The sequence below is a fragment of the Hydractinia symbiolongicarpus genome, chromosome 13 (genome assembly GCF_029227915.1).
Source record: "Hydractinia symbiolongicarpus strain clone_291-10 chromosome 13, HSymV2.1, whole genome shotgun sequence".
In the NCBI taxonomy this organism is placed as follows: domain Eukaryota; kingdom Metazoa; phylum Cnidaria; class Hydrozoa; order Anthoathecata; family Hydractiniidae; genus Hydractinia; species Hydractinia symbiolongicarpus.
The window spans coordinates 13858144-13885642 of NC_079887.1; the positions used below are offsets into that span (position 1 = coordinate 13858144).

The following is a 27499-nucleotide window of genomic DNA, read 5'->3' on the forward strand; positions in this document are numbered from 1 at the left end:
TTTTTAAGCAAGTGCAACATAGTGATAAATAAGATTGCCCAATAACTTTGATCGTGACTATGAAGCAGCCAAAGACAATATTTTTTAACAATCGAATTAGGTTATTCTTTGCCACGGTAAGCGGGGGGGGGGGGGGGGGGGGGGGGGAGGGTGCTAAATGGTGTTGGTCAGAGGTTCGTAAAAAAATTAAGAACTTCTGGAATAGGGTTATAAAAACGGTCACGTGTAAATGGCCATTTCAAAATAACAACAAATATGGCGTCCGCCTGTGAGTTTCCAGAGGAATTGGTTTCAAATCCTCTTGGATATGTTGCCCTTACTGGACTTGATGTTCAACATAATGCTATGCACAGGTCTATATGGGATACTTTTACTGTTAACAGGAGGCAAGACAAAGTTCTTAACATCAAATTACTTCCTGGGGATGCAGATTTTCCCAAAAGAAGACAAAAACAGGTGCGTGGATTGATTGAAGCTTTTACTGCCTTTCATATAGCTAGACCTTTTTGAATGTTAACATAATTTTAAAATATTAACTAGCATTTAGAAAAGTCAGGGAAATTGCAGACAGAGTTAAAAAAAGATCCGTAGCGCTCATGTTTTTGGAATTTACAGGCGCGTAATCACGCTGTAGGTGTAGGCAACTTTTTTGAGGTACCTATTTTATAGTAAAAAATGAAAGATATACATGAGAAAACATTATCCTAAAAATTTTATTGAAAACTGACAACCAGAACATGTTCAAATGTTTCATAGAAATAGCAAACTCACCCCAATTTCTCTTAGCCTATAGAACCGCCATTACATTTCATTGCACGAATCATGCGATAATAAACGCACGGCAAAATCGATCGCATGGTTGCTGGATTCATTCCATTACAGAAAAAATAAGGAATGAGGGAGAGTATCCGTAGTTGTGGTTCCATCGTAATGCTTTTATAAATGTATCCACAAAGTTTTGAACATGATAAATCAGATAAATCAATCGAAGTTTCTGTGTTATTATTTATTATTTAAACGTTTTAACTTACTGAAATCACACTTCTTTGCAACACTGACCACTTCTTTTTGTTGTTTCTGAAGACAGCTTCGCCTCGCTAGCTCACTTACTTTTTGATTATTTTCCTTTGTTCAAACAGTTAGTCGCTTCCTTATAGAGACAGTATCAGATCTAGACAATTAGAATATCTAAATTTTCAGAATTTCCCCTTTCATGCTCTAAATTTAATTATCTAAAGAGTGCTGCAACTATCTTCAACTATCACAATGAGCATTCTTCCTCGTTGGGTATTTTGGCTTATAATATGCAGTAATCCCTGTCAAGCTAATAAAAAAAAGAAAGAGCATGATAAGCATTAATTATCATAATTTATAACCACGAGGCAATGCTGTGATTTCTTCTTTCTGTTTTGTTTTGTCTGGTCTCCAAAATGACAATGGCAATAGAAGAAAATTAAATTTAAGTGGAGAAAGTGATACGGATGTTTTTATGCGCGGCCACTTTTTTAAGCAGAACCTAAATTTCCTTCCACTTTTTGATGCCATGTTTTGCAAAGATAAAACAAACCAAAAAGAACAGCATGGTGAACGGAGCCTAACCACATTGGCGATTTTATTGAACTCCATCTCAGGGCTCATTTAAAGTTAAGGCCGTTTGTTTACCTACGGTTTCACACGAAGATTTTGCGACGGCCCGCTTTTAGACAAGAATAAGAGATCAACAAGATCGTTAAATATGGCCGCTGGGAAAAACAAACAATAAATTCAAGATATTAAAGTGCCATTATTTCCATTTCTAGTACGTTTTACATCCTCAAACTTTCAGGAAAGTCATAACTCTGTCTGAACTTTGAAATAAATAAATAAAATGTATATGTTAATTTAAGGGTGATTAGGATAAGGGTGATTACGCGCCTTTAACAAGATATTCTCTGACAACAGTCAGAAAAATAGGATCCCGCAATCGCCGTATTGTCAAACTACAAGGTTTTGATCTTTGAATTTTTGTTACTGTTTAATGTTCCATTTCTTTGAATATTTTTCAAGGGTCCATTAGGGACCTTCAAAAAATTTTTTTAGGTCCCATTAGCGGGATATCGCTGCTAAGGGACAGAGGGGGTCTGAAGTTTGAAAAAAAATCCGCTAAAGATTGAGAAATTTCATAAATTTGTCCGTGGCCTGAAAATTCTTTGTCCTTCGCGAGCATAATTCTTCTTGTCATTAATTTTGATAACTTTTATCTACAAAACACGCCCCTGGGTCTCCCAACATTTATCCGAATGTGTGTATTCATTGACGGAAATCAGCCAAAAGAAGTTGGTCCGAATCTTAGCTGTGATATTCCGCTAACGGGGCCTGAAAAGAATTTTCGAAAGTCCCTTACACGTAGCAAAGTTTGCAATAGCAAAAAACATACAAGTACTTCTGCAAGTACTTGTGCCAATCAGTTGTGCAAGTAAAGGGGCTTGCAAAAGCATCCTTAGGGAATTAAGAATACAAGACACTGAACATTTCCGTTATTATCAGTTTTCTCAGATGTACTATTTTCTATATCAAGCAAATTCTTCAAAATCATTCTACCAAACAATTGTTCTTGGGTTTCAATTTCATTAGGGCTCAGGTTTAGGTTTGCAACTGTGGAAGACGTCTGACGAGGCTCATCCAATCGCTCTAACACTTTTAACATAAGTCTGTCTGCAACACATATTCCTGATCATTCTTGACACTAGATGACTTTTTTAGTTTATGTTTGAGCGCCAGCGTAGGAGTTTCATCATTACTATTAGGATCCTTGTCCGCATTGATGCTGGATTCTATGGCGCAAGGTAATATAATTAGATAAGAAGCTATCCAACTCCCATAAAAAGGCCATTGGGGAGAGAAAACCTCATCCAAACCTGCTCCACTTTTCTTTGAAGTTTAGACTTTCTGTTTTAATTGACCGTAATACTATCTCAAACTGACCATTTTTTTGTGTATCTTTTGTGTAGTTGCCACTTTGCAATTAGTTGTCCAACCATATTGTCAGTCCAACTATCAACTTTCTTTTTTTTATTGCTTTCATCTTCAACGAAATATTTTTCATACACGCCACAAAACTATTACAGCACACTTTAATTTTTAATTTTATCAATTCGATATCCTATTGGCTCAATTATAGTGAAATCAACAATGAAAACGAAAGTCTAAAATCTTTGATTGTTTAACATTCTGAACTTGATCGCTACATATTGTTTATTTGCTAGCAAACGTCAATTTTTTTAAATCATTTTAAAAAAATCAGAATCATTTTATAAAAATCATAACTTGCACAAGTTTTTGTACAAGCTCATGTGCAATGCATAATAGCATCTGTTACACATAATATTGTATTGCACAAGTACTTGCACAAGCACTTGTGCAACTGACGAGGTGCATGCTTTTTATTTAACTCTATCTTATTTTGGGTTTGATATTCATTGGCTACAATGTCAGTCTTGGCTGAACATAAGTCAGACAGTCCTAGCCAAGTTCCTGCCAACTTTATATATGGACAATCATTGTGGGTGATCTTTGTTCTCCAAAGCATCAGGCGCATCAACCTGACATTGCCTTTAGTTATATATGATCCCTTAAAATGATCAAAGCAATTAAAAATAGTTTTGCAACAAAGAAACCATCTTAAAAACACAACCACCCTGGCACTCAATTAGAGGAAGAGAAAAAAAAGGAAAACGTCACAGATCTACAAATAGTTAAGAACTTCTTTCTGGACAAGTACTAAATATTCTGTAAAGAATATTGTTTTGAACTGTCCGATAAACTTTTTTTGTCCCATGCATCTTGTAGACAAGAAGTCCACGAATCATGTTTTAAAAAGAAGTTTGAAGAATTTAACATGGATGCAGATGGTGGCAATGTAAAAATAGACATTTTCAGGCTTGTGAATCAGATGTTATGGCAAAAATCAGTGTACTGGCCTACCAACACTTAAACTGTCACTTCAACCCAAAATACAACTTTCATTACAACATTCAGATATGAGGGCGATGAAACACTTTACATTGAGGGCCCAGAACATTGGTAAGCCCAAAAACAATCTTTACCCTGAAATAATTATTCAAGAAAATCAGCAAGCCAAATAGGAAAAGCTTTTTCGAGGAAAACACCCATCTAAAGAATGACAAATTCATTAAGAAAGTGTATTTGCCTTGACAAAAGCAGCAAATTTAGGCACAATAAAGGTACTAAAAAAAGTAAGAAAGAATGACAAAATAATGAAAAAGTATAAAAACTAAACAAACAAAAGACACTAAACAGGATTTTTTGGAGGCATTAAAGTTGCTAAAGATGAAACTAATAGAAGTAATGGATGTGATAATAAAAACCAGTCACAACCCATCCACCAATATATCAGCCACCAATGAATTACCACATGGTCCCGCCAATGTGATATCAATATCCCAACCTATGAGTAACCATATGAGTACTATCTCATTTCTGAACATTCAAGGTCTTAAGCCTAAAACTGTTCCATCAAAGGTTCCATTAATGGAGAATGTTCTAACTGGGGATAATCACCTAGCAATTGGCCTATCTGTGACATGGCTCAGAGATCACTTTGATGCTAAGCTTAATATCATAGATACACTCTAATCCGATATGATAAAGAAGACAATAAGAGGAGAAGACACACAAAGGTGGAAATATATTTTAGATCTTGTTTTTACCAACAAGTCACTGCTTTTATTTAATTTTAATTGCATAAACACTCTTCAAAGCACCACTCAACATTAAGTCATTCAACTTTCAACAATATATAAAACAATACCACAGCAGAGTCAATCTAAACATAAATATCACACACTGTTTGACTCACTCAACTTTTATCATGAAGATTCGATTGGGACGGACTGAATTGTGCATTTTCAGCATAAGACTAGGAAAAATCATTCAATGGGAAAACAACCATTAAGATCCTTTCCATTTTTTACTCCATATATATGTTTTAAAAAAACAAATGTGCCTTTTCCAACAAATATTATAAAAAAATTAATCTCTGACGGGTATTGTTCTGAATTATGTCACAGAAGAAGAATTAGCAGACTTACTACATGTGACGCAAGCTTCATACAAAGCTAGTAAAGAATACCGTGAACAAAAAGCCACTAATGCAATAAAAGCAACCCAAAATATTTTAGTTATGCAAAAAAATATTTAAGAAAAAACTAACTTTGGTCCTCTTCTTATAAATGGAACATATACTTTTGACAAACTGCTTATGGCAGAAGCATTGTGTGAGCAATATTCTTCATAGGAAAAAGTTGTTATCCATTCACCATCACAAACCAGCTCATCAACATTAGCGATATGAATTTAATGAGGGGGATTAGCAGATGCAATTAAATAAATTTCACTGACCTCTCGGCTGGTCCTGATAGATTCCCTGCAATTCTACTAACAAAATGCAAGACCTTTCTACCAAATTTGTTTTGGAGAAAGTGTCTTAATAGTGGAGTTATGCCACAGCGTCTTAAACCTTATTAATTACACCCATTTTTAAAGGTGGAATGAAAACATTCATCAAATTACCATTCTAAAGCTTTGAAATCTCATGTGATAAAAATATTCGAAAAAGTTTGCAAAAATCTCCATTTTTTTGTGAGAGTAATAATCTTGGATTTGATGTAATTTAACTGGCTTCTTGGTACATCGCATCCACTCAGCAGCAGTGGACAACGAAAAATCATTACCAGTTGATCTTCTCCTAGGTGTACCACAAGGATGTGTCTTAGGGTCACTGATTTTTTTTATACTTATTAGTGATAGAAAAGTATTGTGCTGCCTCTTTTTAAATATTGTTCACAACTGTTGTGTCCAACCACCACTGGCTTCGTTTAAAAAATTGAATTGATTCAATGATACTTTATACACAAAATCAAAAAGTATATGCAACTCTGACTATTGGGTGCTCTCGAAAATACAACTTACGCTCACTTCAAAGATGCCATGAACGATACAGAGTTTGTCTATGTTTGGGAAATCGTTAAAGATTTGATTCCAAATCTTGGTTACAACAGAATAAATATATCTATTAACCTACGTCTGGAAATGTTAATTACACTTTACCTAGCAACTTTAAGAAGTTGAGATCATTTTTACTGTCCCTGCATGGTGCAAATTTATTCAATTCCTTACTAAAAGAAGTAAAAAATTGTACCAAATGTGATGTTTTAGTGTTTAAGAATCTACTGGATAGTTTTCCGTATATAATTCTAGATTAACCTCTAATCATGGGGCTCACAGCAATTAGAATGGCACATTCTAACTCTCTCATACATACAATAGTTATCACTTTTGCATAAGCTTTTAGTAGGAATTCAATCTTTATAATGACTTGTCACTTTTTGAATGTAGTTTTCCTTCTCTTAGTTAAGTTATATTTTTATTCCCTGGGATTTTCATATTTTTTAGCGAACATCTTATGAGTTCTACATCCCAAAAGGCATTCTGAAGACAAACTGGATAAACAAACATTTAAACTTGTTACCTGCCCTTGTCGTTGTTTTCTTTGATTTGGACTGGAATGATCCGCAGTGGAGAGAAAAACAAACGGAATGTGCCTCTAGGGTTGCTGTTGTAAGGTATATGTCTCAATCACATAAAACTTCATTTTGTATGCTTTTTAAAGAACATGGCTAATGTTTTTACTCTTATTTATTGAGTGATTTGAATAAGTAGTATAAATATCCAGAAATTTATATCCTTTGATCAATGCTTCCTATTTTTTACTGAAAGTGAGATGATACCTACACAAAATCAAACTTTTGCTTAATTTTTCTTTATTGTCTCTATGCTAGGTCAAGTTTGTTTGGTAGAAATACCAAAATAGCTGTCGTGCTGATTCAGAAGAATATCCCTCTACCACCAGGTAAGTTGATGTTTTTTGGTTTACTTGTAGCATCAGGACATTTAAGATTAGCTACATTAATGTGCAAAAACGTAAAAGTGCCTCGAAAATTCGATGCTAAACTCTACATTTTATTGCATTTCGCAGATCAATTTTGCATTGTTCCACAAAATTCTCTTTAAACATCAAATTGAATGGTCCTATTACTGTTTATTTTCTTTCCTACCTTTGGGGTACATACATCAAGGTGCACAGAAGTGCCTACTCAGATTTCTAATTTCAGTTTACATTGTGAAGATTTCAACTTTATTTTTGTTCACATTGACTACAACACGTCTTTGCTTGTAGCATGGTTTTTTGTTTTCAAATTTGATTTCAATAATGAATTGCTAGAAAAATGGCTTTTAACGCCTTTTGTTAACCATATGAATAAAAATATGTTTTTCCTTGTTTTGCGAATGTAATGTATATGTCACATTGATGTTTGTATTATTACAATTTGTAGGCGAGGACCCTCAAGCAGTTCAACGTGCAGAAGCATTGTGTCAAGCTTGCGAATTGGCATCAAAGTCTTTGTTTGTCTTACCATTCAGTGATCACCTTCAAGGATATGTGACAAGGTTTGTTAACTGTCAAAACTAAAGGTTATAAAGGACAAATGATGTGAGAAGGATGACAAGACTGGGAATAGACCTATTTCCAAACTCAATTAATTCTGCGAAATATGCATGTGAAAATGCGGAATAACATGAAAACAAGATTAGTTATGAGCAAATTTTGGGATATTGATGTTCTTGATGCTAACATTTAAGAAAAACTGAAAAATATATTAATTGCCACAATATGCTGCCTTCAAGACAGCTATACAGCTTTTCCCAGAGAAATATAAGGGTTATAAAAGTCAACGTATTATAATAAGAATTTATATTTTGCACTAAGTTACTTTCTTCATTTTGCATTTCGGCATTATGTGTCACATCAATTTTTTGATCAAATGACTGAAATCAACAGCGAACAGCAATTTTTTCATGTTGCTTTAAATGTTTAGATTAGAAGGTGCATTTTATGACATTGCTCAAACTCACTATTCTAACGAAGCGCGTGTTGTCAAACAACATAAGGTATATAGGATTTCGTTATGAATAAAACAGTATTGGGATTACTATAATTAAGTTGAATTGTATACATTATCATGTTGTCTTTTAATTTTTTAGGATCTGTTAAACAAATCACAGCATCAGGTAATAATATTTCATTTATTATAATTTAAGTTTTACTTGCATAGCAGTCTAAATTTCTTTCCAGAAAGCCCTATAGCTTTAGAATATGTCTAAATTTTTTAGCTCTTATTTTCAAGACATCAGTTTAAAGTTGCTTTTTACAATGAACTGAGACAAGATTCACATGCTGCACTGAAGTAAGTTATAATGCTGGTTATTAATTATGCATAATAATTCATACCATTTGGTTTTCTGTCTGCCGTAATCTTAGCATTCTCAAAAATACCATTAACAAGGTTAAAGATTTCTGAAATTTATTTTTATAAATTTTGTGACTTATTCGCCATTCATGCGAATATAATTCTTCAGTAAAACTTTGAAGAATAATTCCACCACTGGGCAAATTTAGTAAGAAGTCAATTCTTTTTTTGGAGACACAATTGGTTGATGCAGTCAGCAATTGGTTGATGCAGTCAGCAATTGGTTGATGCAGTCAGCATTTGGTTGATGCAGTCAGCCAATTGTGTAAATATTGAAAAAAAAATTCTATTGGTATTGCCTACGATCTGCATAAATTATTTTTTGGTGAAAAATTCACTCATTCTGTAAATAAGACTTTGCGAAATCATAAATCAATAAATAAATCAAATTATTTGTGGAAAATAATATATTCTTGTCAACAACTAGTCACAAAATTAAGCTAAATTTATTGTGGACGAGTATTGTATGGTTTAGAACCGTCCTGGTAATGCATAAACCAATTCTTTTTAGGTGAAAAACAAACAAACGTTTTGACAACATTGTTATTCCAATTTCAGTTTTAATATAACGTCAGAATTTTTTTTTATTTATTTTTTGTTGTTGTAGGCATTACAAGCAAGCCTATCAGCACATATTGGAACATAGACTGACTGATGTCAACAACTTGGAAGTGAAAATTGTGGCTGGCTTTGTTAATTATAAGGTTTTACTCATTTTTCTGACAAAAAAACATTTATTTAGCACTGTGATTGTTTGCAATTACTAAACAATTTTACTGTTCTTACAAGAACGTTATATGAAACTAATCGTGGCCCGTGGAAAAATCCACAAGTTTGCCCTGTCCTTTTTTTAATGCATTGTGTGTCTGATTATTTGTGGTACCATTTTGCATGACAGACATATTAAGGTATTATAATTTAGATAATGATGGATATTTATTTAGTCTATTGATTTTACATTATTAAACATTTTGTTTTGTTAGATAAATAAATTCTACAAGAACCAAAATCATAACGAATATCCGGCCTTGCTTGCAAATTTTGGTCTGTTGAAGTCGCAAAAATGCTGTTTGTTATTATTATTTTTAACATAGATATGTAGTTTTTAATCCTCTTCCTGTTTTTCTCTATTTTTTTATTACCTTAGAAATCAAGTCTATTATTAAGGGAAATAGTGCCCACTCTACAAAAAAATAAAATAAATTCCATTGCGTACGTAAATAATGTGTATATAATATGTACATTAACTGGTTCCCCCTGTGCAAATTTACAAGTTTAAGTTTTTTATTGCTATGGAAAAAATATGCAATATTTATAACTTTTTTATTAATTGTGTTTTGATAGTTTTATTATTCATCATGCTTTTGTGTGATCTTGTTTTAATAGTCTTGAAAAAAAATATCCAAGCTTCATTTCGTTAGTGCTCGAATAAAATATGACAATATTCAAACTTTGTGTGATAGTATTTTCCTTATTTTTAGAATAACAATTGTGTTATTTATATTTAATTCATCTTATTGTATTTTGATGATTTAAATCAACTTGCGAGGTCTAAAAGTCTTTGTGGAGAAATCAAGTGTCTTGTGTAAAGGTAGATGATATGTTTACATTTAGATATGTCGTATCTCCTTCCAGTTAAATGCACCACTCGATGCAATCTCACAGTTTCGCAAACATATTGACTATTTTAAAAGCAAAATTGGATGTAATGAACTAGCATTTGAACATTCTGCATGGATGGCTAAACAGTAAGTTTTGTTTCTTTTTTCCATCACTCAATCATCACTGTTAATTAATTATACAATGCAATATTGTATCAGGAAGTGTTGAATTTTAACTTTTGAAATATACCTTTTTTATTTTTACGGTGCTTACATATTTCACTTTAATAAAACACCTTTGTTTGCGATATTATGTTTTTAGATATAGAGGTGGGTGTAAGGGAGGGTGTAGATTAATACTAGTAATAAGAGTACTGACAACAATTTATTTTTATGTAGAATATATCAGAAGTTTTTTTTCTTTTTTCTGTAGATTTAGTTTATTTGGTGATTTATTTCAAGAAGCGATAAAGAATGGCTTGCAAGCAATACAGGTAGACTTTTGGATACATAGCAGAAAATTCCATGAAATAAAATTACGCATGTGTGCTGTGAATCGCACACATAAAAAAAGTTTAATAAATTTGCATGTGCAATTTTTTCCATTTTGAAGAAAACTTTAAGGGCTTTACAAGCATAAAATTTCCCATGATTTTGTATGAAATGTGAGAAACTTGTTATTTTACCCTTACAGATATCTTCATTTATAGTGTATGCTTTCATTAAAATATTCTATTTAACCACAATGCAGTTGAAGCTCATTATATTAGACATTGAATTTTCAAACAGAGCTTCTAAATAGTTGAACGCTTTACACATTGCCATTAGGGACAGCTTAACCACACTTTAGAAAATCAATTTGTTACTTATTTTTTATAAAATTATCAGTTTTTACACAAACAAAAAGCTTGTTCAGCATGAGCGATGAATCCGACACCTGGACAGATGTTGCGCGTAGGTGCATATGTGTGCGATCACACACTTATAGAGTTCCCTGCATAGAATTAAAAAATAGCTAATTCTCTATTAGTTAAACTTTTTAAAAGCGTGCATAAAAAATAGAAAATTTGTTAAATTTTTGTTGATTCTGTGAGTACCCTGATAATTAAAATAGCTAGCCCGTGGCCCATGGAAAAAATTCACAGGGATGTCCGTTTTTTTTTATACCATATTACATGTGTCTTGTACTTGCGGTACCATTTTGCATGACAGACGTGTACAGGTATTATAATATAGATTACTCATTCTTCTCAAAAATTTAAAATGTTTCTCTGTTTTGAGATAACTGCTTTTTTTAGACTCAACATCCTGGTTTCTATTATCAGCAAGCTGCAAATCATTCAATGATGAGAATGAAACACTGTAGAAATTTGTGTCGAGTAAGGGCTGTCTTTTTGTTAATATTTTAGGAAAAAATTATATGAAGTACTATGTATGTGTACATGTAAGTTGCTATTGTATTTTTTGGTAGACAAAGATCTTTTTAAATGCAGGAAAAACTTAACTAAGTAACATAACAAGTACAAAGTTTCTCATCCTGGTCTAACTATAGTATCATGAGAGGACTTAAAAGAAATAAAATGTTGTTTTAATTTTTTCAGCCAAAATGTAGACTCCAGTTAGTTTTGTAGATTCATACTTTTATTTCCTTTCTGATTATTTATTTGAGTGCTTCTATGGAATGCCTAAATATCAATTGTACTGTGAAGGCATACGGTATTGTTAAAACTTTGCTTGCCGTAAATATTTATTTTTTTGTTAATATACATTGCCTTTTTTTCATTTTTGATCTATATTAAACAAGAAATGCACAATCCATTTTGATTTGATATGGTCCTAAAAAAACTGACTTGGTCCCTGATCTCTTGTTATCAATATTTAAAAAAAAATTATTATTAAAATATGGTATGCAATGTTGTTTTCGCAGTTATGAAGACTTATATATATGGAATTTTTATTAATTTAAATTGAACGTGTAAACATGCGTCTCCATTAAGTGTAAATATAGGAGAAAACTTGGGGAAAGGATAGGAAAATTGTGATAAGTTTGAATTTTCTCCTCTGTGTGTATTCACTTAGATGTAGATACTCTTATTATATAACTTTTTATATAGTTTTCTGAACCAGTGCACCCAGATCCAATGGAAGACATAAATAATTTGGAATTTTTTGGACAGAGACCTTGGAGACAAGGCTGTCAAGGTTAATATTCCTTACAACTTTTTTCCAATTTTTACGTGCTTTAGGTTGTATAAACATCATTTTACAATCGAACATTAGTTTTTATGCATTGTGACAGATGACTTTTGAAGATGTACATGCTTTGCCAATAAAGCTCTATTTTTGTGTCCTAAGGTGGTATCTTGGCAAACATAATCTGGAAAATGTAATTTGCCTGGTTTTTACAAAATTGATATTTTTTGAAGTAAAATTATGCTTTGTGATTTATAACATCAGTTTATATTTTGTTTCTACTTAAAAAGATTTAGTCATACATAATCAAATGTTATTTTCACGTTCATTATGTAACCTTGTTTTCATTGTTCATTGTTTATGTTTGTGACCATCTTAACATTTTTTTTAGCCAACGAAGCACCTGACCCTTCAATGGAACAGGCTGGCATTTTATCTCTGCAAGCTCTAGAATTAAAAGTGGAACATTTTGTAAGACTTTCTTTTTTCTCTACAAGGATTTACAATGTGCTTGAAACCATTTTTACTTCCTATCTAAAATATTAACTGCATGCAATAAATGTTGCTAAATTTTATAGGATTTTAAAAATCGCAAAAACTAATCTTGCCCTGTTTATCACTATCAAATTTTATAAAATAAAAATACATAACAATACACATTAAAAGTAAAGAAATAAAAAAATGAGCATCTTGCTTAGGCATTTTCTTTTCGACATTACTTAAAGTAATTCTACACCAACATGTTAAAACAAATCGACATATTTATTTGTGAAACTTAGTGGCAATCTTCCTTTTGTCTGTGATGGAATTTTTATTATCTTTATAGATGTTTGTATGTGAGATAATTTTTTTTTAGTGGATTGTCATCCCGTTGTTAAGCAGTGCTGTTGCTCAGTTCCGAGAATATAAATCTGTCAGGATGAAACTGTTTTTAAGTAAGTCTATAATATTTTTATCACACTAGTTAAAAAAATTTCACATTTTTTATAACTTCTTTAGAAAAAAAAATGCTTAATACTAATATTAAGAAAAACGTAACTAATGCTTGTTTGACAGAAACACAATGCTGAATTGATAGTTCAGAAATTAGTCAAAAAATTCACTAAATAATACTTTTTGCGGTGTGAAAAAAATGTTTTTATCGTCTTGAAAAATCTAGTTATTTGCATGTATTAAGTGTTAATAATTTGTTAGAACAAATTTTATTGAAAAGTGTATTTTCAAAATTCTCTTTTAATTTCAGTGGTGCAAATGGGTGAAGAGTATTTTGAAGCAAAAGATTATGAGAAAGCATTAACGTAAGTATTTTGTTATCAATAAAATTTTCTCAACTTGGATTGTTATTTTAAAGGAAACAAAGAAAAAGCAGTAACAGAAACAACAGCTAAAAACTATGCTAAATTATCTTTGCTTTTCAGCCTGGAAAAAATTTGATTAAAAGAGTTTCTTTGTTTTTTTCAATTGTATAGTTTCTCTGCAGTGTTCATGAACTTCCACTTTATGGTCGTAGAGTTTAATGTTTTTTCACAACATTCAGTTCTAATACAGGAAAATCTATTTTCTTCTAAAGGTGTTATTTATTTAAAGTTAATGTGATTCTAATTTTAGCCTTCTACACCGTGTTACACCTTTTTATCGTGGTGAAAGATGGTGGGACCTTTTAAGAAGTGTTTTACGTACTGCTATAAGGTATGAACATTTTGCATACTATATAAATATATGACTGTTAAAAGTTAATTTGTTGAAATTCACCAATGTTGCCATGGCGTACTTTATAATAAACTTACAGCAAAGAGTAATCAGAGTAATTGGTGGAGTGATCTATCAACGTAAAGTTTCTCAGCCAGAACAATTTGGGTATATGACCCTTTCCCTTTCCTTTTCCTATAGAGTGACTGAACCCATTCAAATAAAACTTTCCACCATCTTTTTTTCTAATTTATTTTTAATAACGTTTCAACCACAGCTTCTACTGTCTACCATCTTGGAATGTATCTGTTGACATAAAAATATGGCGCTTAAAAAATTTTTTATTGCCTGCTATTGCACTAAATCGTTTGCACGATAGGGGAACTCTTAACACTGTTCGGGTTGGGAAAGGGGGAATGTTCAGAATGGTATGACGCCACGCCCATTGTCATGCTTTTATTTTTTAGTGAAAATACACTTTTTCTAATTTTTTATCCCTCTCTTTACATGTTTCTGGATAGTTTAGCTTAAAATTAAACTAGCTTTTTTGTCAAAATCTTGGTTGTATTGAAATCTTAAGGTGAATTGAACAATTTTGAATACAAACGTCAAATGACAATTTGTGTTTAACCTTCATGCAAAAAGGTGTATAAACAAACAAGGTATATCTACAAACAAATATAATTAAAAAATCGATTGATAGATTTCATAGTTATCATAATAGAACTGAAAGGTAACACTTGTAAATCATCTCAAATATTCAGGTAAAATTAATTTCGTCCATTTATTCTAGATGTTCCTATCTTACAGTCGCCATTCAAGATTATGTAACATCATGTTTGGAGCTAATTGGAAATTGTATCCTCTTTTTTGTTGTGAAGTCAAATATTGATTTTAAATTAATACTGAATCGTTTTAATAAAATTCTTTTTTATAAGTCGTTGCAAACATTTTTAGTAATTTTTTTTTGTGTTAAATTCCGTGATTGTTAATTTTGTTTCTCAGTAATTTTTTCGAATAAAATATAAGAAAGCAAAGTAAAACTGAAACATGAAGCTCATTGAAGTTTTGTTTTCATTTTTTAAGTGTCGGAAATTCAAAATAAGACGAGCTTTTTTCTATGTTTCTTATCCTTAACAGCATTATTTACAGATTGTTCAGTGAAAATTGATGAAAAGACGAGACTCCAAACAAACTTGCTACGAATTGTTAAGGTAGCTAGCTATAAGCATTTTTTTATGCTTAGCACTCCTGCAGTGTCTCTTCCTCCTAGTAGAGTTTGATATTTACCTGCTGGTCTGTTCAGTCATGTTTGAGGATCTCTTAAACATTCAATAAAAAAAAGAAAAAAGTTACATAACTGTTCATGTCCAGAGTAAAGCTGTGCTTTTTCTGGTATTATAAAAAAAAAATACTTTGAACCTTTAATTCTCTGGGATCACTAAGAATTATACATAAGGCATTTTAAAGTCGTGCTTTCGCTCTGGCTGTAGCTAATCACATTAAACACATACCGGCTTTGCTTCAGACACTTGAGAGATGCCGAATAGATAGTGTGCTGGATGTATGCTTGTATTTGTAACCAAAACAACATCATTACGGAATGGTCAAAAGGACTAGTATTTGCTTTTTTAAGGTTTTTTTTGATTTAGAAAACGCCTCCCGATCCAGAAAATAATTGCAGTATTGAGTCTGTTGAAAAAGCGAAAGAGTTGTGGAAGATAGCGTTTGCAGATGGACAAGAACAAAAGGTTTACACAGTAGATATGGAGAATCTTACCTCATTTAGTAAGTATATTGTTATCATTTGGTGTTGATGGAGTATTTTCGCAGTTACGCATTTGGTTAGACACAAGTTTGGTGTTTCTTTTAGTTGAATGCCGTGTGTCGTTTGACCAGGATGCTTTTCGTTTGGATGAAGTTGCATCTGTGACTGTTTATATTAGGTATGTTAGGATAGTTTACAGTAGTCGTGGAAATTAATCTATCTTTTATTATGTTTGTGTTTATTTATTGCGTTTACGTTATTTCCATTGATTTTGAAACATTTAATTTGTACTCATCCAGCAGGGAAGCTTTCTTGTTGCAACATTAAGCTTTGTTTTTCATTCAAATCCTCAAAATTTCTAATTTATCCTTATTGTTTATCAATCTCTTTAAGGATTTAACTTTCCTTCTTTTGTGTTTGACTCCAAGATTTTCTGAAGTTGTCAAGTGAAAGCGAATGGAAATATTGTTTTTATAAGAAACCTTTTTATTTTCTTTAACATAGGTCTGTAGCTGCTTATCCTATACGATTCTCTGAGCTTGGATTGCAATTTAGCAATCAAGTAAGTTCCTTTTTGATATAAAACTTTGGTACAACGAATTAGATGAAATTACCAAGACAAAGTGTTACTAAATCTATGGTTAATACAGGACGAACGTTTCATCTCCTAGCAAGTTAGGCACCTATGCAGATTTGATTTTAGCAAGGAGGTTTAAACCTCCTTAGTTTTAAAAATATAAAATTGATTGTGTAGCTACTATGCTACTATCAAACATCTTAGGGGAGATTTATGACCTATGTACTATACAGTTTATGTCTAAAACGTTTTTTCTTCTCAGGTATACAATTCATCCTGCATAAAAACAGACACCTGTGAAGCTCTATCAACGCCGTCTGATGTGGTTGATGGTCCAGACCTGTTCTTGGAGCCTTACAAGACTACTGTGCATACCTTTAAATTTATTTTGGCACCCGCTGATGTTCATAAAAAACTTGAAGTAGGTTCTATATTTGCATGAAATCTGATAACTTGTTGTTAATAGATGCTCTGTCTGTTGGGGAGATTTTTTTTGGATTTCTTTTTCTTAAATATTTGCGGTCGCTCTATGTAGATTCTGCGAACATAAAACTGTTCTTTTTTGTGGTCGATAATGCAGTAAAAAAACCATGTGAAGCAGAAGGTTACATGTTGGCAGTGCCACTGAATTTAATCGAAGTGGCAGTAGCAACGATAATCTGTTACAGCCAAATTCATTCTCTTTATAATGTGTTGTATTAGATTTTACTGAACTAGGACATTATGTTTCTCTCAGGTAAAACAAGTTTATTTAAAGCTTGGCCAAAATATTATCCTTCGATGGAAAGGTGCTGGTCTCGATGCAAATGTCAGTCCATCCTATGATTCTTCCAACTACGGAGGAGAACGGATTCCTGTCAAACATGGAAAAGATGGGGATATTTTGTGGGATTCGGTAACGATATCTCCTTTTACAGAGTGAGTGATATGTTGAATTTGCCTTATCGAATTTAGACAACTAAAGTTGAATAAAGATTATTCTTGCTTTTACTATTTAAAGGGAAATGTCTCAATGCCTTTGGTTCCTACCTTTGCTTGGAGAACCTCTCTCTTATAAAGCTCTTGTTGAAATGTATTCATTAGTTAAAAAGTAAAAAAATCCCTAAAATTTGCCAACTTTGCTCCAACAAACTGACTAGCTTTATGGTCGAAGACGTTTTGAATTACTTCACAACAATTCCTTTCTTAAACCTCTTTCACTTTTAATTCATTTTTTTTTAAATATTCCACCGTGGAAAGAAATAAGAATTTTCTTCTTTCAGTGTTGTACCTCGGCCAGCCGAAGTGTCTTTGGAAATCGTCCATGACCAACCGTGCATCGTAGACGAGTTTTACAAATTCAACGTTAACATACATAATAAAGAAAGTGTGATGGTGACAAACACAAGGTATGGGTTGATTAATTGATTAATTAGTTTCGTTTGATTTGGTTCGGTTCGGTTCGATTTGGATCGAATTGGATCGGTTCGGTTCGGGTTTGGTTCAATTCAGTTCGGTTTCCGTTCGGTTTCCGTTCATTCCGGTTTGGTTCGATTTAATTCGGTTCGGTTTAATTCGGGTTCGGGTTCGATTCGATTTGATTATTTTTCTTCTTGGTAGATTTAAGTAATGACCTTTCTATCACTACTTTCATTAAACACCACTGCCAGTTCAATACCATAGTTACCATATACGTTCGTTTTCGTAATTTCAATAACAGTTTAAGTTATCATTACGGTGTTTTTTCGTATTTCTAGTGAGCTGAGTAGCTTTTTCGAACCAGCTATTTGGACATGTACTATATTCGCAATAAATAGTGACCTAACTTTACGTTTTTATCATTCAGGTTATTGGTGAAAATAGTGACGGAAGAAGGAGCAACACACAATGGTAAATTGCTTACACAGTGCATATAATAAAGAGAACTTATAATCTCTTTATCCTCAAAAGTGAACTTAATAAGCTCCTTTTAACATTTGCAAAATTCGAGATGTCATATTTTGTAGCAGAATGTATTATGCTTCAATTTTCCCGAGAAATAAATCGATGCATAAGGCTGTTTTGATTGAAAATAGTAGTAAAATGGAATTACATTAAATCCTGTTAACCAGCTACATATATAACCAAGAACAAGAGGCTGCTTCCATAAACAACAGGAAAGAATTAAAGCTGGAAATCTTAAGAATGTAACGTATTGGGGAGTTTACTTGCAGAGTATAAAATTAGCTAGGCTTACGTTAATTAACAAATCTTTTATAACAGATCTTAATCGTAACAATGTTTATTTTGTAGCTACCTTATATCTGGACGAAGCTGATGGTGGTGATAGACAAGCTGGTTTGAATCAAGTTGGATTTGATTTGGAAAATGTTGAATCTAACTCACAGGTAAAAAGGGATGTACTCTCAATTATATTTACTTATTTGCGAATATTTATACACGATAAGAACTTCCGTCGTTATATAAAGTATCAGCATTATACAATGCAACTGTTACTAATGTTTTTCGTGTTCAAACAAAAGCTAAAAATTATTAGTATCATAAGCCAATTATTAGTTTCATAAGTCATAAATAAATAAATTCTAACATAAATAAATTCTAAAATAAATATTTTGAACCCTCACTACCAAAAGCTATTGTTGCTTGAATTTTTTTTTACTTCTAATGGCAGTGAATTGTAAAAAATCATCAGTAAAAAAGAATCCGCGTTTTGCAGGTTCTAATTTTACTGCAGGTAATTTGATAATTAAAATATTGTTTCCAATGTTTCTTTTATAAACAGATAGTTGAAAATAAGCGTTAAATATATTGCAACCAAGGTCACCATATTTTATCCGCCTCCTTTCAGTAATGTTTCTATAAACAACTTTTTTTTGTGGCGATGTAACCACAACCCAACAACAGACACTGCTGAAACGCCATTATATATTCATATTGTTTTACATAGATCACGAAAACGATATATCTCAAATCCAGTGAGCTGGGAGCTAAAACAGTATCGTTTGAGGTAAAAGGCAAAAAATCTTTGTTTATACTAGTTTACTTTTTAAAATAAAAAAATTGGTTCACCATACCACAGCGACACTACTTCAAAAATCCCTTACTTTCTCTCTCTCTATTGCAGGTTTCTTATAATATGGGTGTAGTTGTCGGTGAAGAAAGAACGATGGTGGACTGTGTTTGTTCCAAGGTATGTAATTTGGGAGGACTTGATGACAATAAATGAATGACAGAATGAATGAATGATAGAATGAATGAATGAATGAATGAATGACAGAATGTATGAATGACAGAATGAATGAATGACAGAATGAATGAATGACAGAATGAATGAATGACAGAATAAATGAATGACAAAATGAATGGATAAACTACATCTGAAAGTTTTTTCCTGGGATTTTATGTCTCACCCACTGTAAATAATCCAGTGATAATAATTGTTATTTTTTTGGGTTTTTTTCATTGTTTCAGGTTAAACTTGTTTTCATGTATCACGCTTTTCCATCTGATTTTTGTTTTAGGAAGAAATACTAACCATCGAGACACAAATGCCTTTCTCAATTTCCGTCAAAGTTGCTAACATGAAGGTAAATATACATAATTCTTTCCATTTTTCATGTGATCCAATGTATATAACGAACCCTTTTTCAAGGCGTGTCTGTTTTTCTCACAGGATATTCTTTCCTAATATAGCTTAGTTTTTGCAAGAGGCTTAACACAGGTGCATGATTTTGAAATTATGTTAGTTCATTGTCGACTATTCCACTTTAGCATTCTTTGTGTGTTTTAGTTTCAGCAGATCAACCAGATACACACAGATGAGCCGTTCACACTTGTCACTTATGTCAAATGTACATCACCTTGGCCTGTTGACATTATATCAAGTGAATTCTTGCTGGTAAGGTTTTTTCATACCGTGAATCTATATGCAGCTGTACTTATTATTCCGAATATTTCTACAGGATATAGCCACTTCAGTGTTGGAAACACTGTTATCAATGTGGGTCTTGTGTTCAAAATGTATACATTAGGTATACACATTCATTGCCTACCCAATTTCCCTCACATGGCATGGGTTGACTTGTACCTGTGGTAAAGACACTTGTCCGCCCACGCTGTAGACCAAACCACGGACCTTGTGATTACAAAGCGGATGCCATAACTACAAGGCCACGCTGGCTTTTAGATGATAATTTTGTAGACAACTTCTTACAGGATTAAATTTGCCTTTAACAATTGTTATACATATAAATGCACAAGTTAAAAAGAAAAGAATAAGGAAAATTAAAGTAAAAATATATTTAGTCAATTGGTAAAAAATATCATTTGAAGTGGGCTATCATTTAAAGTGGGCTATCATCTAAAGTAGGCTATCATCTAAAGTAAGCTATCATCTAAAGTAGGCTATCATCTAAAGTAAGCTATCATCTAAAGTAAGCTATCATTTAAAGTGGGCTATCATCTAACGTGGGCTATCATCTAACGTGGGCTATCATTTAAAGTAGGCTATCATCTAAAGTAAGCTATCATCTAAAGTAAGCTATCATTTAAAGTGGGCTATCATCTAAAGTAGGCTATCATCTAACGTGGGCTATCATCTAAAGTAGGCTATCATTTAAAGTGGGCTATCATTTAAAGTGGGCTATCATTTAAAGTAGGCTATTATCTAAAGTAAGCTATCATTTAAAGTAAGCTATCATCTAAAGTAGGCTATCATCTAAAGTAGGCTATCATCTAAAGTAGGCTATCATCTAAAGTAAGCTATCATCTAAAGTAGACTATCACCAAAGGTAAGCTATCATCTAAAGTAGGCTATCATCTAAAGTAAGTTATCATCTAACGTGGGCTATCATCTAACGTGGGCTATCATTTAAAGTAGGCTATCATTTAAAGTGGGCTATCATCTAAAGTGGGCTATCATTTAAAGTAGGCTATCATCTAAAGTAGGCTATCATCTAAAGTGGGCTATCATCTAAAGTGGGCTATCATCTAAAGTAGACTATCACCAAAGGTAAGCTATCATCTAAAGAGAGCTATCATCTAAGTATGCTATCACCTAGATAAAATATAATGAAATAGGTAGAACGTCTATTTTTGAATTTCTCCGCCACAAGTAATTAAATTGGTTGTTTCTATATTAGAGTCATTCATTTTTAACTTGTCTATATTCAAGCAGACTAAGGACTTTGCAGCCTGTCTGTTGCAGAGTATTGACCAGTTTTACCCTTTTGTTTATGTTTGAAAAACGACGAAATAAACTGACTTTGTTTTATTAATTTTGTCCGCGATTTTAGATGTCTAGAACGAAACATCTCTGAGTTATTTCTGTAAAACTTTGTGCCCTGAACTATTGATGCTAAAGACTTTTCTCACTCTTTTAAGAGATAAAACATAGATCTAATTTTAGTGACATAAATTTGATGGCTTTTTGAAGAGTGATTGACCTATATGGTACAGAGGTCGACTTACATGGTGCACATATGCTTTTAACATTGTCACGATTTTTGTGTCTAACATGTTCTTTCTATTTTTATTATTTTAGAGTTCTGAATACAAAAGCGCCGATGAAAAACTAGTTTCACAAATAAAAGGCTGTATGTACCGTTTATACTTTTTTTCTGTGAATTTCATTAGAACTTCCCTCATCCTTGTTTTTTTATGAAACCAACATAAAGTGGAAAAAACTTGCCTTTTAACAATGAGTTTTATTTGTTCTTTATTCATTGTATCCTATCTTGTATATTTTTTTTTTAGTGAAATTGAAACAGGGAGATGTGGCTGGAGAATGTCAATGTCTGCTGGCGCCGAGTAAACAAAACGAACACTTTGTTACCGACCCAACTGAAAGTGTGAGAAGTGTACAGATTGGTCAATATCTGATCCAATGGAGAAGGTAAGATGCTGGGCTTTTTTATTTTTCCTATGTACAATTGACTCCCTGTAATTCGAATCTCTATAATTATTCGAATATTTCTATAATTCGAATGAGTGCTCAATCACCGTCATATTTCATTAGAAAACTCTTATAAAAAACTTTCTACAAATCTAATTTCTCTAATTCGAAACTTTCTATAATTCGAACAGTTTTTCAGTCCCTTCACTACGATTCTCTCCCTTATTCGAATTTTAAAGTATTTTTTTAATGGGTGTTAAATAGAGTTTCTTTTTTGTGTAAACTATGAAAATAAAGATTGAATGAAACTTGAATTATGTTTTCTTGATTTTGAAATAAACGTAATTTCTTTCTGCAATTCGAATTTTTACTCTCTGAAGCTGAAAGTTTGAATTACCGAGACTTTCTATAATTCGAATCTCTCTATAATTCGAATAAAAATTTGTTCCCCATGGGAATTCGAATTAGGGAAAGTCAACTGTATTTTTTTTTCTGCCACAACTTTTTTCGCGACTACTTGTTTCTTAAAACATTCATTAATGTTTGTGGTGTTTATCTCAATTTTTTGTGGTGTATCACAAAAAGAGGAATCTTGTATGTAAATGATGCTGTGTATCTACTGTATAAGCTAAATTAGTGGGGTTTCTCAGGGCACATGTTTTGAACCATGATAAAAGATTTTAATATTCTTTAATTTGTTGTTTCTAAATCAACTTTTTTCTTGTCCTATTTTTTATGCTCTTTTCATAGGACATCGGGAGGAACGCCAGTGTATACAAAAGTCAATCTTCCAGTTGGGCACATTCAATTTGTTCCCTTCTACATAAAAACGGGTAGGAAACTACTTTATAAAAATCTAGGAAATCTAGAAAATGTTATAAATTTATTTCTCCTTACGTGTTTTCTTATTTATTTAAAAAACTTTTTTTAATATGTTATTCAACCGCAAATAAAAAGTTAGATATAGACTGCTTTAATATAAGTGTATTTCTTTTAAATATGTATTTTGAGTTAAAAAAAGATTCAATATCATGAAAGGAGCGATAGAAGGTCTTTTTAAATATTTTTTAGACATTGGTTAGAGACAAAATAATTTCCAAAACAAATTCAGCAAAACCACTACGTTGCCCCTAATCTCCCTCCCTCCCTCCAACAGATCACTATCTTATTATTCTCCAAAAAGATTGAAATTTTGCCCTAAATTCATTTAAACTTCATGCAATGTGAATTTTGTGTTTCATTATTTCACGAGGAGATCTTTTTATGGTAGCGGACATAATTGTTGTTTTTGTTCTGCCTTTATTAATGGTAAGATGATTTTATTGTCACTTTACATATCAATCAAAAGGACCGAAAGCTTGTTTTTGCTTTTAGAGTGGTTGCCGAATACTGATTTGACTTCAATCTGAAATAATTTTCAATATACAGTGGACTCTCCATAACTCGAACTCTTTAACTCGAACCGTTCCTTAACTCGAACGAATTCGTAGGCACTGTGAAAATTTCCTAATAAACTCTCATAATCAACTCTTTACTACTCGAATCTCCATAACTCGAAAATCTCCTTAAGTCGAACAATATTTTTTGCCCCTTGAAAGCATATTACGCTATTTTCGCTCTTCGTAACTCGAACAAACAACAAGATTACTAAACCAACGACAGAAGAAGTCTTGAAAGCTTTTAGTATTCTCGAAGATTTCAGCCTTTTCTCTGAAAAGAAATGATGGAGTCTCTCAAGGTTTTGAATGATAATATTAAACATCATGTCAATTTGACCAGTAAACAAACTGTAATTATGGATTTTTTCATTACACAATAGATTTGGTAAACTGAAATAAACTTTTTACGACATACTTCTCACCCGTAAGGTAGATAATTGCTCAAATACATCGTTTTCTCTCAAGGGGCTTGTGTACAAAGGATAAACTTAGCAAAATTTCCAAACTCTCCATCACTCGAACCGCTGAGTCCACTGTATCCACTTTGTTTTAAATTTAAAAAGTTAAAGCCTTGATAATCTAAACACAATCTATAAAACTTTTAGTTCATTAAAACCATTTTTCTTCTGTGCAAAAATCGAGCAAGTATCAAGCGTAATATTTGCAAATGAAGTAACTTTCTAACAACTGTTTCACTAAAATCAATGTACTTTAAGTCATACTTCGTGTTATTCGTTCAGATATACCGTCACATGGTTGTGTGCAAGAAGCCATGTTGTTTCAGTACACCATTTGCAACCGAACTAGTCTAGTACAAGAAGTTGAAGCGGCAATCCAGCCTAGTGACGCATTTATGTTAGCTGGTACTACCCAAGTAAGCTGTATTATTGATTTTTTTGTTTGTTTGTTTGTTTTTAAAAAAAACGAATTTTTTTCGTATTTTTATTGTATTTTTTTTCGTATTTTTTTTCGTATTTTTTTTCGTATTTTTTGAAAAAAAAAATTTTTTAATGTCTTTAAAATTCATTTGTTTCCTTTTTTATTATTCACTAAAAAATGTTCAAGGATTCCATCCTTGGATCAAATTTTTTGTTTATTTTTCCACTCTTTTTATGAAAAATAAATATTTGCACCTTTAAAAATACCAGACAATAACCGAAATTTTTTGGTATGGCGAGAAGTGGTACTCTGTACCTTATCGGTAAAAAATGTCGGGTAAAAAAAGACGAAAAGAAAGACGGAATGAATAATTAGTCGGAAACTAATTATTTGCACAAAAGTTAGTCATATTTTTACCGAATTAATTTTTGGAAAAATTAATGCAAAACCATTTTGTTTTTAAAGCAAATACATTCGAGGTAAGGGTTCTTCTTTTTTGTATCTCAATTTTGTAAACCGAAAATACCCAAATTGATAAACTCTTATTTTTAAACCTTTTAGTTCTTAATGCAAAAAAAAAAAAGAAAGAGAAAAAATCGACAAAAGAACTTTATCGGCAAAAACTAAAGCCTGTAAAATAATTTATGTCGGTATAAAGGAGTCAGTAAAAAATTTTTTTACGGTATAAAAGAGTCCGTAAAAAATTTTTTTCGGTATAAAAGAGTCGGTAGAAATTTTTTTTCGGTATAAAAGAGTCGGTAGATATTTTTTTTCGGTATAAAAGAGTCGGTAGAAATTTTTTTTCGGTATAAAAGAGTCAGTAGAAATTTTTTTTTCGGTATAAAAGAGTCGGTAAAAATTTTTTTGTCGGTATAAAATATAATTTTTTGTCGACTTATTTAGGTATAAGACGATTGTAATTTTATTCTGTGCTATAACAAGCACATTTTTTAGATTTTAAGAGTTTACCCATGACTAAGGTTCTTTGGGGCGTTTCTAGCGTTTCTTTAATACACTTTCTGTTTTCATTTAGATGCAATTTCGTGTTCTTCCACATGGCGAACACACACTATCATACAGCATGTTTCCATTGTTTCCGGGAGAATTACCACTCCCCAAACTTCACATTAATTTGCCTCACTTATACAACTTAAACAGCAACGCATTAGCTCAACAAATGCTGACAACGCACGTGTACATAAAGGTAAATAAATAAATAAATACAGTTTACTCTCGATAAGTGGAACCTCCACTTATCGAGAGAGCTAACCTGACATCAAACGTGACGTATGAAGTTATTTGATAGATTACCTTAATGGAATAAATTTTAGCGTGAATTAAATTTCGCGAATTTTTTCAAGCTTGTCCCGAAATGCTTTAAATGCCACTGCGGCAATTCTCTCCTAACAAGATGCTCTAATAATATGCTCTCCTAAATTTTTGTCAATTCCGCCATTCGCAAAATTGAATTTCGCGAAATTAATTTTTTTCAATTCATTGTTTTAAGCAAAATTGAGGGGGTAAGAAGTCATTGCGTTTGAGTAAATTAACCGATTTTTGTTGCGCCCGTCCTTTTGTTACGTATCTTAAAAACAGATCGTAAAAACAGATATAATTTTTCTTTCGCTAACATTGTTACAGCTGTAGAAGTGGAGAGTCATCAGTCGGTAACATCCTACCCAGGTCTTGAAAGCCCTTCCGTCAATGAAAGAGATCACGATCCTTCCGACGAATCTGATTGGAGCATAAACTACCATGAAGGATAAAATGGCTTCCAACTTTCCTTTTTCAAATCCTAGTTGTTGGCCATTCGAGGAATAAAATTTCCACGAATTCTAAAAAAATTTCGATTCGCATTTTGTTTAAAAATAATTTATTATACGCGCAAGGCACGATACAGGTTTATTTACTGAAAATGGTGGTCGTGCAGGACATTATATTCTGTACTAAGTAATAGAAGAGGGTAGGAAAGTGAAAAAGAAAAGCATGGTTAAAGTACATAAGTATAATATTTTTGCGTTACAGCGGCGAGTAGATTTCCTGTAGTTAGCGCCATTACGCTTGTTAAGGTTTCTAGCTTGAGAATGTCACGCTTGTTAGTTGCAGGGTAGCGTTTATTAAAACGGTTTCTAATCTCCTAGAGATGGGGAAGATAATAAAAAATATACGTCATTTATTTACGTTTTAGCCGAAGCCAACATCATCTTCGCCACATACGCAGGAGATTCAAGTGCAGTAATATGTAAATACACACTCAACTTATAACTTACACCTGAGTGATACAAGCAACCTGCCTGACGTAGCAACAGAAATTTTTTTCCAAACAACAACTGCCGAAATGATACGCAAATATACGATCATTTTTTTTGAATTTTATTCTAGAAATTTATAATATTAGTTTTATAAAATATGATTTTTATTTAACCTTCCTTAACGCTCAAAAATTTACCGGGTCTCTCTGTTTTCATTGTTTTTACGTTGATTTAATTTTGCGCTAATCACATTTCCAATCAAATTATTCGTAAAACGTTTTTATACGCATGTTATTTAAAGCTGACCTCCCGCGAAAAAAACAAGTTGGCTTCATATGAAAGAGCTTGAAAAGTTGTCTATTTTTTTATTTTTTTGAAAAACCTTTATCCGTTCTTAAGATTTTTGACCTTAAAAGTTTTGATAATTATGCTAATTAATGCATGACATCATGGAATAGAAAAAATGAGGTGTTTTAAGGGTTTATCAAAGTATGTGGTGATTATGTTTTCACCCACCCAGTTTGATAATTTGAACATATTTACATAAATATTAATACTTACCCTGATTATCATTCATACTAGCAATTATTTCTGAGCATACAATCGATGATGTCATAATTCCGCATAATTAGCTAAACTTTTAAGACATATATCTCAGAAACCAATGAAGATTTTTCAAAAAGCGCAAAAATAGACACCTTTTCAAGCTCTTCATATGAAATTAACTTGTATTTTCGCAGGAGTTAAGCTGTAAAGATTCATCCGTATGCCAGTTTAGCGCAAAAATGATTTCCCAATAACAGTTGCGCTTTAGGAAACATGGTTCGTAAACCTCGTTCCCAGTCTACGGAAATCGAGGT

General features: G+C 32.2%; 1 protein-coding gene across 1 annotated transcript; it reads left to right on the forward strand.

Annotated features, from left to right (window-relative positions):
- The first annotated feature begins 224 nt into the window (after window positions 1-224).
- Window positions 225-26852, forward strand: LOC130623369 (trafficking protein particle complex subunit 11-like). The gene is made up of 36 exons (XM_057438844.1): window positions 225-456; window positions 6454-6623; window positions 6840-6910; window positions 7395-7509; window positions 7938-8010; window positions 8104-8130; window positions 8233-8306; window positions 8977-9073; window positions 9984-10117; window positions 10404-10464; window positions 11269-11349; window positions 12085-12172; window positions 12555-12634; window positions 13020-13098; window positions 13407-13461; window positions 13772-13852; window positions 14646-14710; window positions 15005-15066; window positions 15505-15640; window positions 15726-15798; window positions 16125-16182; window positions 16460-16618; window positions 16934-17115; window positions 17460-17585; window positions 18023-18066; window positions 18469-18563; window positions 19124-19183; window positions 19301-19366; window positions 19698-19763; window positions 19967-20074; window positions 21719-21770; window positions 21931-22069; window positions 22820-22902; window positions 24249-24382; window positions 25421-25591; window positions 26576-26852. Exons 1-36 carry the CDS (start codon window positions 256-258, stop codon window positions 26624-26626), a joined length of 3417 nt encoding a protein of 1138 aa, XP_057294827.1. The 5' UTR covers window positions 225-255; the 3' UTR covers window positions 26627-26852.
- The last annotated feature ends 647 nt before the right edge of the window (window positions 26853-27499 follow it).